This window comes from Heptranchias perlo, chromosome 25 (genome assembly GCF_035084215.1).
Source record: "Heptranchias perlo isolate sHepPer1 chromosome 25, sHepPer1.hap1, whole genome shotgun sequence".
Taxonomy (NCBI): Eukaryota; Metazoa; Chordata; class Chondrichthyes; order Hexanchiformes; family Hexanchidae; genus Heptranchias; species Heptranchias perlo.
The window spans coordinates 15527870-15542315 of record NC_090349.1 but is presented as its reverse complement, the minus strand read 5'-3'; the positions used below and the strand labels follow the sequence as shown (position 1 = coordinate 15542315).

The following is a 14446-nucleotide window of genomic DNA, read 5'->3' as shown; positions in this document are numbered from 1 at the left end:
CAGGATCCCATAAATGTTGCTGGTTCAAAGTCCTTCACATTTCCTCAAATATAATCAAAGTCATCAGAGGAAAAACCCTTTCAAAGATACACCGTTTGATAAGCTATAGTTCAAAGGGCTATTGGATTCAAACCATGAGCTGGTTGTATGTTCAAAGCTACATAAACAATGTGCATCTCATTCAGGTCATGCACACCCAAAGAATTCCTTGATGCAGCATAATCGGATTACAGCTGGAGATAGCTGACTGGCTTGGAGAACTTGGAATCACCAGCTGTTGACCATTTTAAAGTGTTAGAGCACTGGCCTTTCTACAAGTTCATATAAAAAAATAAAATCTGTTTCAATTTATAAGGAATTCTAGAACAGATCCTAAATCCATCACAAGTCGATTGGAGATTGATGCACAAGACTTGTCAAACCAGCTCTGCATGCTTAGAGGCACAGGGAATCAATTAGTGAAACAATAGCTCATAGGAGACACTAAAACGTGATTCTCTGGTTAAGTTGGAACTTTGGAAGTTGTACTGTTTACATTTGAGGATGCCATCAACAGTGGGAGAACTGTATTTGCAGTCAGTTTTACTCCCCGAAGGTAAAACCTCCCGTTATTAAGTGTAAATGATGTGCCTAGAGCACGACAGAAACCTCTCCAACTGAGCTCAAAATGCAGCCAGAGACTCTCATCTTGTGGCCCACATCTAACTGGGCTGCAGGGAGCGCCTGGCTGATGGAGCCTCTTTGTTCTGCTTATAAGGGCGATTACAGAAACTGAATGTTTTTAAACACGAGGGCTGCGTACTGTGTCAGCAATTGCCTGCTGCATCAGCGCGTCGTTCAGAACCACCTCAGTCTCCTGAGTAACTTACTTCCTCTTGTTCTGCTCAGAGATCCAGGTGGAACGAAAAATACAGCCAGGAAAATCAATAAAGAGAAATCCATCGAAACAAAGTGGGAACAGTTCATAACACAACCCAAGGTAAAGCATTCAGCCTTTACTTCTAGAACTGTAGAAAGTGGCATTGCTGTTGGGCCAACCCAGTGTTAGTGCTGGCACTGGATACCAAGCTGTCTACACTGGCACCATTGTGCCTATTTTTATAGGCTACTAAGTTTACCTTATTGTTGAAATACCTCACCTAGGAAATGACTCTAAGTCACACTGTTCCACATGCATTTTTTTGTAATAAATGATACTTAAGTGTCACCTTGGCTGTCAGCGCTTTTGCCTTTTTTGAGTCAGAAACTTGTGTGTTCAAGGCCCCACGCCAGGACTTGAGCACATAAAAGCAGGGCAGCTTTTCAATGCAATACTGAGGGAGTGCTCGAACATCCCAAAGGCACTGTTTTTGATGGTGTTGGTTAAGTGGAATGTTGGCCTGGACCCCCAGAAAGTCGAGGATCAATCGATTAGCATGGGTCTTTTGACTTACCATGATGCTCAGCTGCATAAAAAACGGTGAAAAGAAATTGTTCTTAATTCTAGTTTTACTTTTCACGTCTGTTTCCAATTGTGAAATTTCTGCTTTTTTTTTTCATTTTTAAAATATAAAATAAAAGTCAGCTGCCTATTCTCTGCAAATACAGCCTAAAAATGTTACTCTGTTCCTCTGACCTCCCTTGAGCAATGCAGGGCAGGAGTATCATACCAAGCTATGAACAATGCATTGTTCTCCTAAAAATTCAACCAATATGCTGTCCTTTAACCACTGCGAGTTATGTTTGAAGCGAATCCATACTGATGGGATCAAAGACTCTCTCTGCTGGCAACAAGTTCACTAATTGAGTTTATGTAGCCTCAATACAGTGTGTGTGTTTATGCGTCTGTCTGCAGATACAATTATCTCGCTAAAACATTTGTTTCTCAGTATAAAAAACCTGCCCTAAGGGTTCTGTGCAGGACATCACTACGACCCAGGAGAGCATCTTTTGCAACTACATCACGTGCCAGTGTTGTTTCCGCCAACATGACCCCAGTCCTTGGCAGTGCCTCGTCAGTGATCACCAGCTCCGATGACCTAGTAGCAGGGACTCCGGCACTGAATTTAGAGTCTGTTTCTGAGACTCAGGACAATGAGTCCACAACGAGCAGCTCGTTCACCCAAAACAAACAGGATCAAGAGGAAGAGGAGCCAATGTCTGACTGTAAGTGTAATTGATCAGTTATCAAGTGTCACTTTTTGGCAACCAAAGGTATAAAGGGTTATGGGCCAAAGGCAGGTATATGGAGTTAGATCACAGATCAGCCATGATCTTATCAAATGGCGGAGCAGGCACGAGGGGCTGAATGGCCTACTCCTGTTCCTATGTCCCTCGAATGCACAGCACAGAAACAGGCCATTCAGTGTTTATGCTCCATTCAAGCCTCCTCCCAACTCTTTTCATCTAACCCTATCAGCATAACCCTCTATTCCTTTCTCCCACATATACTTATCTAGCTTCCCCTTAAATGCATCTATGCTATTTGCTTCAACTACTCCTTGTGGTAGCATGTTCCACATTCTAACCTCTCTCTGGGTAAAGAAGTTTCTCCTGAATTCCCTATTCAAATTATTAGTGACTATCTTATATTTATTGCCCCTAGTTTTGGTTTCCCCCAAAAGTGGAAACATCTTCCCCATCTCAACCCTAGCAAACACTTTCAAAAGATTAAAGACCTCTATCAGGTCACCCGGATTACAGTTACATACTGTACGGAGACGTCAGCATTTTAATAGCCATGAAACCACCTTAAAGTGGGTAGATCAGTGGGTTTAATACCATTCTTCCATCTCCAGTTCAGCTCATAGAGCTGGGATGATTCAATCATGGCTTTCAAAAGGGAACTGGATAAGTACTTGAAGGGAAAAAATTTGCAGGGCTACGGGGATAGGGTGGGGGAGTGGGACTAGCTGGATTGCTCTTGCAGAGAGCTGGCACGGACTCGAAGGGCTGAATGGCCTCCTTCCATGCTGTAACCAATCTATGATTCTGTAGGCGCTAAATTGGGCTGTGTAGCGCCTGTTGTTTTGGCGCTACGTGGCCTCTCGAACATCCAAGATGGTGTCTTGGCTGAGCACACACGTTTCCAGCGTGACGCGCGCCGGACGCCATCTTGGTATAGGAGTTAGCGCATGTGCGAATGCTGGAAGCGTGTAAAGTAAGGAGAAAATGCGTACAGTCAGTGTGCAACGCTGATTTAAAGTGATAGACACCATTTTAGACCTTAATGCTCAACTCAACGCACTGCCTTAACCACGCACACCTGAACATGTCTTAGAGTGCCTGGAGGACCCCCCCACCAGTGCTATTTAAAGGGACTATGCAGGATTTACAGGTTAGTGGCTGGATTATTGCTTCTGGCTGCTGGTGGAATAGGAAGTGATTTTTAAAGCTCCCTATTCTTACTGAGAGTTCCTAGAGTACATTTGAGAGTGGTTTGGCAGGTACTGCCTTACGGTTCGGAAAGTAACGACCGTGGTTTAACAATATTCCTGGCAACCATGGGTGGTCTGCTAGGGCTCCTGCTGGGCATTGAGCTCGACTGGGAGCATGCAGAGAGGTCACGCACAGCGGGGTCAAGCTGCGAGGAGAGGGAGGACGAGGAGGTGCAGGGCATTGAGCAGGAGGCCGTATCCAATGAGGGCCTTCCGGGATCAATTCCCTTGCCTCAACATGACCGAGGAGGATTGCATCCGACGCCTGAGGTTCACCAAGGAGGCAGTGATCGAGATCTGTCAACTGGTGCGGCCACAACTGCAGCCTCAGAGCAGGGCGAGGACAGCATTGCCTGTGGCTGTGAAGGTCACCGTGGTACTGAATTTCTACGGCTCAGGCCTCTGCTGGCGACGTGCAACTGCTGCATAAGGGAGGTCACAGACGTACTGTACCAGATGAGGAACAGGTTCATCACCTTCCCCCTTGACCGAGACAAGCAGAACGAGCGAGCACAGGGGTTCGCTCGCATTGCTGGCTTCCCCATGGTGCAGGGTGCCATTGACTGCACGCGTATTGCCCTGCGTGCCCTGCATATCAACTCTGCCGTCGTCATCATCCAAAACGGCTTCCACTCCCTGAACTTGCAGCTGGTGTGTGACCACATGCATTGAATCATGGAGGTCGATGCCCGTTACCCTGGGAGCAGTCACAACGCCTTTATCATGTGGCAGTCCAACATGCCAGCTATCTTTCACCCGACTCGGCAAGTCAAAGGCTGGCTACTGGGCGACAAGAGCTATCCCTTCACACTGTGGCTCATGACTCTGGTCAGGAACCTATGCACGTGTGTACAGCAGGCCTATAATGAGAGCCATGCTGCCACACGCAACATCATGGAGCACACCATGGGCCTCCTCAAACAACGCTTCCGCTGCCTGAACCGTTCTGGAGGAGCCCTGCAGTACACCGCTGAGTGGGTGGGCAGACTTGTGGTGGTACGCTGCATGCTGCACAACCTCGCCATCATGAGGGACTAGCCTTTGCCACCAATGATCGGCGAAGATCCTGAGCAAGAGGTGGAGGAGGAGGATGCTGAGGAGGAGGAAGAAGAGGCTGAGGGGGAGGGGGAGGAGCCGGAAGAGGAAGTGGACGAAGACGCAAGGGTGCAACAGGAACCACACGCCTTGTCTTCAAGGGCTCTGTGTGCTCGCCTGATCCGTGCCCGCTATCAATAATGTCAACTACATCTCCCAACTCACCAACAACTCCAAAGTCCCCACCTTTCTGCTCCCACAAGATCAAATCACCCTCCATCTGATTCCACATTAGTTTCCCCCTCAACTCATCGCACGAATAAAAACCACCACCAAATGCAAATTCAAAGCCATATTTATCAATGAAATGATGCAAACAGAACAGAACTATTCACCCTTGTGCATTGCCTTAGTGCCTGTTGTTCATGTGCCTTTACCTATCCTAGTGCTCCTACGAGGTGCTTCCCCAGTGGCTGGAGCATGGATGGTAGGAGGCTGCTGACCTTCATTGGAGGAGAGTGCAGATGGCCTTGGAGGATGATCTCGAGCAACTCTGGGCTGGGAGGGCCAAGCTTCAGACTGCACCATCTCAGCATAGGCTGCAGCAGCCTGGCCTGGCTTGGCCGATACGCAACAACAAGGGCACTGGCGGAGTGGCAGGGGTGGGAGCAGGAAGGCTGTTGTCCTGAGCAGGTCCAACAGGCCAAGGCGGCACTGCCACTGTCCCGGGGCGGTGCCTCAGCAATCCTGGTGATCAGCTGAAGAATGGATTGCTGAGGTGCTGTGACACCCTGCAAGGCCCATTCCACACTGGTTCCCAGAGCCATGATAGCAGCAGTCTGAGCTTCCATTGCAGCAGTCTGAGCTTCCATTGCCGCAGTCTGAACAGCAACCATAGCTTGCAGACCTTTGATGACATTGGTTTGTGCTGCAATGGAAGCTGTGACATCGGTCATCAGATGCTGCATCATGGTAGGTTCCACAGGTGCGCTGATCAAGGTAACCACCCATTCCATGTTGGAAAGGATGTGCTCCAAGCTCTGCACAAGGCCTTGTACCAAGTTCAAGGTGGAATCCTCCGTGCTCTTTGTCATTGTGCGCAGGCTTTCCAGTGCCCCAAGCATTTGGTGGTGTACGCCCATCAGCCATCTTCTGTAGCCTGGCCCATCGAAGTCCTCATCTGACTCCTCTGCAGCAGAACTAGTGAGCGACCTGGCTCTCCGGTGAGCTGGCACTTATGGTATCCATTCCCCCTGCCCGGCTCCTGCGCACTTTTGCTCGGTGTTTCACCATGTGCAGATCCCTCCTCTAACCTAGCCTCTAAACAACATGCAGTGTCAGTCTCTGAGCTGATGGAAGCGAGTGCCAGATCGAGTGACGGTGTCGCTTCAGTGTCCCCCTCCTCCTCCTCGGACGGTGCCACCACGTGTTCTTGGGTATCGGCAATGACAAAGGGAAACAGGTTGAGTTGTGGAGTGGGGAGATGAGCAAGTAAGACGTGCATGCTGACAGCATCTGCAGCACGTGAGTCAGAAAAGATTATGGGAGGAGGGAGATGTGGGAAAGGAGAAGGAGAATTAGATATGCAGAGACCCCCTTCATCGGTACCTCCAGCGCAGCATGTTGTGACAGCTGCAGCGACAGCCCGCCCGATGATCTGAAGCACTGTCTCCTCTAGGGGGGTGAGGATGTGTAAGCATCACCGTCCATCCTCAGGTCTTTCCTGCTGCCGGCTGTTATGCGCCACCTTCTCCTGCAAGACAGAGGACAGTATGCCAGTGAGTATCCTGCAAGGTGTGTGGGTGATGTGTCTGTCATGGTCAAATAGCTGCCAGTGTCTGTGACCTTTAAGTGGTGGTTGTGTGACCTGCAAGTGTGGTACTATGTGCGGGTGAGATGCAGCATGCTGAGTGCAGCATTGCGTACGGATGGGCAATGTTTGTTGGTGGGTGGGTGACGGGATATGATGGGTGGAGCAGTCGTGCAGTTGGTAGGATGTGCCACTTGACACTTGCATTCACTCACCTTGACCACTTGTATCAAATCATTGAACTTCTTTCGGCACTGCACCCTCGTGTGTGGTGCAATGCTCCTGGCATTCACTTCCTGGGCCACAGCCTCCCAATGCCTGCGGAGCTGCAGTCTGGAGGGTCTCCTGCCACCCTGCGGGTACATGTTGGCCCTCCTTTCATCCACCCCTTCCACCAGGGCCTCCAGTGCATCATCCGTGAAGCGTGGGGCCCTCTCTTGCGCCGTTCCTGTCATCCTTGGGGCCATCTTTTCCTCCTCCTAGTGGACTGTGCATGAGCCATTTAAGACGTGCACCTGCACCTTTAAGAGGTGCAGGCTGCCGATGACGTGCGCTGTGAACGCCCCATTTCCAACTTCCTCATTCTCTGTGCAGCCTCTCAGCAGCGTGGGTAGCGCAGGCTGCATGGAGATATCATGGTAAGTAGCAGGCAACTCGAAATTCACGTGCTGCCTGCATAGGGGCCATCGGACGCGGGGTAATAGAGGATCACGCTGCCAATGCCCCAAAATGGGCCCTATCGAATTTTTTTTTCCCCCCACTGTGATTCTATGAAAGGCTCTTTCTCTACGGCTATAAGGACCAATGTAGATGTCAGTCCACAGCACAAAATTGCCCATAATTAGGCACTAATTGGCAGTAATGAGTTTAATTTCCTTGGTGTTATTAATGCACCAATTACCATGTTTGTGTGAATTTGTGTCTTTGCTGTTTAAATGCCATTGTTCAGCCATTTGTTTTATGTGGGTTAATGGCTGTGTAAAAATAGTAAAGACAGGGATATCGATGAACATGTCACCAACAAATTTATAGTGCACAGAGGAGATTAAACCCATAGACCGGCAGTGTCATTAGGAGAGGCTTGCATAGGCAATGGAACTACTACACAGGTACAATGGAGAGGTAGTCTGAGGTTGCAGTTAAAGCATTTTACTAGGGTTCAGTAGGGATTTTTTAACTTGCCATCTAACTGATGCTGTCCCTTGTTACTGATGATGCATTGCCCACAAACCATGATGATTACAAAAACTAAATATTTTCTGTGTGGGTGTTACTTTTGTTTAATGAAAAATACATTTAACACCAATTTACTTCAATTGAATATTAGCCTCATTACCCTTCAGTATACTCTCGCATAGCAACAGAGTTAGAGGAAAAGTATTTGACTGAGCTGTCACAGTGTGAATAAAAGGAGATAACTGTACACTAATCGGCAACACTAGGGCACTCTTGGTGTATTTTATCTTTCCAAATTGTAGTTGGAAGCAGATATTGTGTGTACAGCATCCACAATAAAATTAGTTTGTAAGTGTGTTTGCTGTTTGCTGTCTGCTGTAGAACTCAGCTATACAGACCAGGAAAGTCCCAAGTTTAATTCCTTAGTCTGTGTTCAGTTAGCTGATTTAAGCTGGGATGGGTGCCAGAATTGACTTTAAACTAAGGAGGGGAGAAATCAGATAAGGTTCCCACTTCTGGCTGCTTCAAGTGACCCTCACTGGACAGTGCATATGTGCGTGGATGTGAGGTGAGGCAGGACTTGACTGCAATGTCCTCTTGTGTTTGTTTCGCCGATTGGCCGGTGGCTAAAATGGACGAGTTAACGGCACAAATAACGACGTATGGGTATGATCTTGTGGCCATTACAGAAACATGGCTGCAGGGTGACAATGACTGGGAATTAAATATGCCAGGGTATTTAACAATCAGGAAGGACAGGCAGGAAGGAAGGGGAGGTGGGGTGGCTATGTTAATAAGGGAAGGAATCACTGTAATACAGAGAAAAGATATTGGGACAAAGGATCAGGATAATGAAACAGTTTGGGTGGAGATAAGGAATAATAAGGGGAAAAAAACACTCGTGGGCGTAGTATATAGGCCTCCTAATAGTTGCAACTCTGCTGGAAGAAGTATTAATCAGGAAATAGTCGGGGCATGTAATAGGGGAACAGCTATAATTATGGGGGATTTTAACTATCATATTAACTGGACAAATCAAATTGGGCAGGGTAGCCTTGAGGAAGTGTTTATTGAGTGTATTAGGGATGGATTTCTTGAGCAGTATGTAACTGATCCTACAAGGGGGCAAGCAACCTTGGACCTGGTCCTGTGTAATGAGCCAGGATTAATTAATAATGTCCTAGTTAAGGATCCCCTTGGAATGAGTGACCATAACATGGTTACATTCCATATCCAATTAGAGGGTGAGAAGGTTGGTTCTCAAACAAGCGAACTGAGCTTGAATAAAGGAGACTATGATTGTATGAGAGCGGAATTGATTAAAGTGGACTGGGAAAATAGATTAAAGGGTAAGACGGTACATGAGCAGTGGTGTTCATTTAAGGAATTATTTTACAACTTTCAAAAAATATATATTCCACTGAGGAAAAAAGGGTGTAAAAGAAATGACAGCCATCCGTGGCTAAGTAAAGAAATTAAGGATAGTATCCGACTAAAAACAAGGACAGATAAGGTAGCCAAACTTAGTGGAAGAATAGAAGATTGGGAAGTCTTCAAAAAACAGCAAAAAGTAACGAAAGGATTGATTAAGAAAGGAAAGATAGATTATGAAAATAAATTAGCAAAAAATATAAAAACAGATAGCAAGAGTTTCTACAGTTATATAAAAAGAAAAAGGGTGGCCAAGGCAAATCTAGGTCCCTTAGAGGATGAGACCGGGAAATTAATGGTGGGAAACATGGAGATGGCAAAAATGCTGAACAAATATTTTGTTTCAGTCTTTACGGTAGAGGACACTAAGAATATCCCAACACGGGACAAACAGGGGGCTCGAGGGGGAGAGGAGCTAAATACGATTAAAATCACTAAGGAATTGGTACTCAGTAAATTAATGGGACTCAAGGCGGATAAATCCCCTGGACCTGATGGCTTACATCCTAGGGTCTTGAGGGAAGTGGCAGTAGGGATTGTGGATGCTTTGGTAATAATTTTCCAAAATTCTCTGGACTCGGCAAAGGTCCCGGCAGATTGGAAAACTGCCGATGTAACACCCTTATTTAAAAAGGGTAGTAGGCAGAAGGCTGGAAATTATAGACCAGTTAGCTTAACATCTGTGGTGGGTAAAATTTTGGAGTCTATTATTAAGGAGACAGCAGCAGAACATTTGGATAAACATAATTTAATAGGACAGAGTCAGCATGGCTTTACAAAGGGGAAGTCATGTCTGACAAATTTGCTTGAGTTCTTTGAGGATATAACGTACAGGGTGGATAAAGGGGAACCAGTGGACGTAGTGTATTTGGACTTCCAGAAGGCATTCGACAAGGTGCCACATAAAAGATTATTGCTCAAGATAAAGAATCACTGGATTGGGGGTAATATTCTGGCATGGGTGGAGGATTGGTTATCTAACAGGAAGCAGAGAGTTGGGATAAATGGTACATTCTCGGACTGGCAACCTGTAGCCAGTGGTGTTCCGCAGGGGTCGGTGCTTGGTCCCCAACTCTTTACAATCTATATTATTGATTTGGAGGAGGGGACCGAGTGTAACATATCAAAGTTTGCAGATGATACAAAGATGGGAGGGAAAGTAGAGAGTGAGGAGGACATAAAAAACCTACAAGGGGATATAGACAGGCTGGGTGAGTGGGCGGAGATTTGGCAGATGCAATACAATATTGGAAAATGTGAGGTTATTCACTTTGGCAGGAAAAATCGGAGAGTAGGTTATTATCTTAATGGCTAGAAACTGGAAAGTACTGCAGTACAAAGGGATCTGGGGGTCCTAGTGCAAGAAAATCAAAAAGTTAGTATGCAGGTGCAGCAGGTGATCAAGAAAGCCAGCGGAATGTTGGCTTTTATTGCTGGGGGGATAGAATATAAAAACAGGGAGGTATTGCTTCAGTTATATAAGGTATTGGTGAGACCGCACCTGGAATACTGCATACAGTTTTGGTGTCCATACTTAAGAAAAGACATACTTGCTCTCGAGGCAGTACAAAGAAGGTTCACTCGGTTAATCCCGGGGATGAGGGGGTGGACTTATGAGGAGAGGTTGTGTAGATTGGGACTCTACTCATTGGAGTTCAGAAGAATGAGAGGCGATCTTATTGAAACATACAAGATTGTGAAGGGGCTTGATCGGGTGGATGCAGTAAGGATGTTCCCAAGGATGGGTGAAACTAGAACTAGGGGGCATAATCTTAGAATAAGGGGCTGCTCTTTCAAAACTGAGATGAGGAGAAACTTCTTCACTCAGAGGGTAGTAGGTCTGTGGAATTTGCTGCCCCAGGAAGCTGTGGAAGCTACATCATTAAATAAATAAAAATCTGGAATTAAAATACTAGTATCAGTAATGATGGCCATGAAACTACCGGATTGTCGTAAAAACCCATCTGGTTCACTAATGTCCTTTAGGGAAGGAAGCCTGCCGCCCTTACCCGGTCTGGCCGATATGTGACTCCAGACCCACAGCAATGTGGTTGATTCTTAATTGCCCTCTGAAATGGCCTAGCAAGCCACTCAGTTGTAAAATCTCGCTACGAAAAGTCATAATAAGAATAAAACCGGACGGACCACCCGGCATCGGACCACTAGGCACCGGACACGACAACGGCAAAACACCAAGCCCAGTCGACCCTGCAAGGTCCTCCTTACTAACATCTGGGGACTTGTGCCAAAATTGGGAGAGCTGTCCCACAGACTAGTCAAGCAACAGCCTGACATAGCCATACTCACAGAATCATATCTTTCAGCCAACGTCCCAGACTCTTCCATCACCATCCCTGGGTATGTCCTGTCCCACCGGCAGGACAGACCCACCAGAGGTGGCGGTACAGTGATATACAGTCAGGAGGGAGTGGCCCTGGGAGTCCTCAACATTGACTCTGGACCCCATGAAATCTCATGGCATCAGGTCAAACATGGGCAAGGAAACCTCCTGCTGATTGCCACCTACCGTCCTCCCTCAGCTGATGAATCAGTCCTCCTCCATGTTGAACACCACTTGGAGGAAGCACTGAGGGTAGCAAGGGCACAAAATGTACTCTGGGTGGGGGACTTCAATGTCCATCACCAAGAGTGGCTCGGTAGCACCACTACTGACCGAGCTGGACGAGTCCTGAAGGACATAGCTGCTAGACTGGGCCTGCGGCAGGTGGTGAGCGAACCAACACGAGGGGAAAAACTTACTTGACCTCGTCCTCACCAATCTACCTGTCGCAAATGCATCTGTCCATGACAGTATTGGTAGGAGTGACCACCGCACAGTCCTCGTGGAGATGAAATCCCGTCTTCGCACTGAGGACACCATCCAACGTGTTGTGTGGCACTACCACTGTGCTAAATGGGATAGATTCAAAACAGATCTAGCAGCTCAAAACTGGGCATCCATGAGGCGCTGTGGGCCATCAGCAGCAGCAGAATTGTATTCCAGCACAATCTGTAACCTCATGGCCTGGCATATTCCTCACTCTACCATTACCAACAAGCCAGGGGATCAACCCTGGTTCAATGAGGAGTGTAGAAGAGCATGCCAGGAGCAGCACCAGGCGTACCTAAAAATGAGGTGCCAACCTGGTGAAGCTACAACTCAGGACTACATGCATGCTAAACAGCGGAAGCAACATGCTATAGACAGAGCTAAGCGATTGCACAACCAACGGATCAGATCAAAGCTCTGCAGTCCTGCCACATCCAGTCGTGAATGGTGGTGGACAATTAAACAACTAACGGGAGGAGGAGGCTCTGCAAACATCCCCATTCTCAATGATGGCGGAGTCCAGCACATGAGTGCAAAAGACAAGGCTGAAGCGTTTGCAACCATCTTCAGCCGGAAGTGCCGAGTGGATAATCCATCTCAGCCTCCTCCCGATATCCCCATCATCACGGAAGCCAGTCTTCGGCCAATTCGATTCACTCCATGTGATATCAAGAAACGGCTGAGTGCACTGGATACAGCAAAAGCTATGGGCCCTGACAACATCCCAGCTGTAGTGCTGAAGACTTGTGCTCCAGAACTAGCTGCGCCTCTAGCCAAGCTGTTCCAGTACAGCTACAACACTGGCATCCACCCGACAATGTGGAAAATTGCCCAGGTATGTCCTGTCCATAAAAAGCAGGACAAATCCAATCCGGCCAATTACCGCCCCATCAGTCTACTCTCAATCATCAGCAAAGTGATGGAAGGTGTCGTCGACAGTGCTATCAAGCGGCACTTACTCACCAATAACCTGCTTACCGATGCTCAGTTTGGGTTCCGCCAGGACCACTCGGCTCCAGACCTCATTACAGCCTTGGTCCAAACATGGACAAAAGAGCTGAATTCCAGAGGTGAGGTGAGAGTGACTGCCCTTGACATCAAGGCAGCATTTGACCGAGTGTGGCACCAAGGAGCCCGAGTAAAATTGAAGTTAATGGAAATCAGGGGGAAAACTCTCCAGTGGCTGGAGTCATACCTAGCACAAAGGAAGATGGTAGTGGTTGTTGGAGGCCAATCTTCTCAGACCCAGGACATTGCTGCAGGAGTTCCTCAGGGCAGTGTCCTAGGCCCAACCATCTTCAGCTGCTTCATCAATGACCTTCCCTCCATCATAAGGTCAGAAATGGGGATGTTCGCTGATGACTGCACAGTGTTCAGTTCCATTCGCAACCCCTCAGATAATGAAGCAGTCCGAGCCTGCATGCAGCAAGACCTGGACAACATCCAGGCTTGGGCTGATAAGTGGCAAGTAACATTCGCGCCAGATAAGTACCAGGCAATGACCATCTCCAACAAGAGAGAGTCTAACCACCTCCCCTTGACATTCAACGGCATTACCATCGCCGAATCCCCCACCATCAACATCCTGGGGGTCACCATTGACCAGAAACTTAACTGGACCAGCCATATAAATACTGTGGCTACGAGAGCAGGTCAGAGGCTGGGTATTCTGCGGCGAGTGACTCACCTCCTGACTCCCCAAAGCCTTTCCACCATCTACAAGGCACAAGTCATGAGTGTGATGGAATACTTTCCACTTGCCTGAATGAGTGCAGCTCCAACAACACTCAAGAAGCTCGACACCATCCAAGATAAAGCAGCCTGCTTGATTGGCACCCTATCCACCACCCTAAACATTCACTCCCTTCACCACCGGCGCACTGTGGCTGCAGTGTGCACCATCCACAGGATGCACTGCAGCAACTCGCCAAGGCTTCTTCGACAGCACCTCCCAAACCCGCGACTTCTACCACCTAGAAGGACAAGGGCAGCAGGCGCATGGGAACAACACCACCTGCACGTTCCCCTCCAAGTCACACACCATCCCGACTTGGAAATATATCGCCGTTCCTTCATTGTCGCTGGGTCAAAATCCTGGAACTCCCTTCCTAACAGCACTGTAGGAGAACCATCACCACACGGACTGCAGCGGTTCAAGAAGGCGGCTCACCACCACCTTCTCGAGGGCAATTAGGGATGGGCAATAAATGCCGGCCTTGCCAGCGACGCCCACATCCCGTGAACGAATAAAAAAAAATAAAAAAAATTTAAAACAGAAATAGACAGTTTCCTAGAAGTAAAGGGAATAAGGGGTTACGGGGAGCGGGCAGGAAATTGGACATGAATTTAGATTTGAGGTTAGGATCAGATCAGCCATGATTTCATTGAATGGCGGAGCAGGCTCGAGGGGCCGATTTGCCTACTCCTGCTCCTATTTCTTATGTTCTTATGTTCTTATTGTCTACCCTCGTATATGAGGAGTGACCACCTGGGTGAGATGGCAAATACCTTTTGAACCAGACCCCAACCTGAATCACTGCCTTCAGCAGAGGAGGGAACATTGAGGGGAGGGGAGAGAGAAATTCATTGCCGCGATGAGAGTAACATTTGAACCTCTTTTACCAAGCTATTGGTCACCTGTCCTAATATCTCCTTATGTGGCTTGGTGTCAAATTTTGTTTGATAACGCTCCTTTGAAGCGCCTTGGAACATCTTACTACATTAAAGGTGCTATATAAATGCAAGTTG

General features: G+C 47.7%; 1 protein-coding gene across 1 annotated transcript in view; it reads left to right on the top strand.

Annotated features, from left to right (window-relative positions):
* The window catches only part of LOC137342057 (coiled-coil domain-containing protein 60-like), an 86424-nt gene that overhangs the window by 48958 nt on the left and 23020 nt on the right, over positions 1–14446 (top strand). The window contains exons 8-9 of the mRNA XM_068005685.1: positions 889–979; positions 1869–2145. Of these exons, the coding sequence (XP_067861786.1) occupies positions 889–979; positions 1869–2145 (368 nt within the window). The remainder of the gene's footprint in view (positions 1–888; positions 980–1868; positions 2146–14446) is intronic.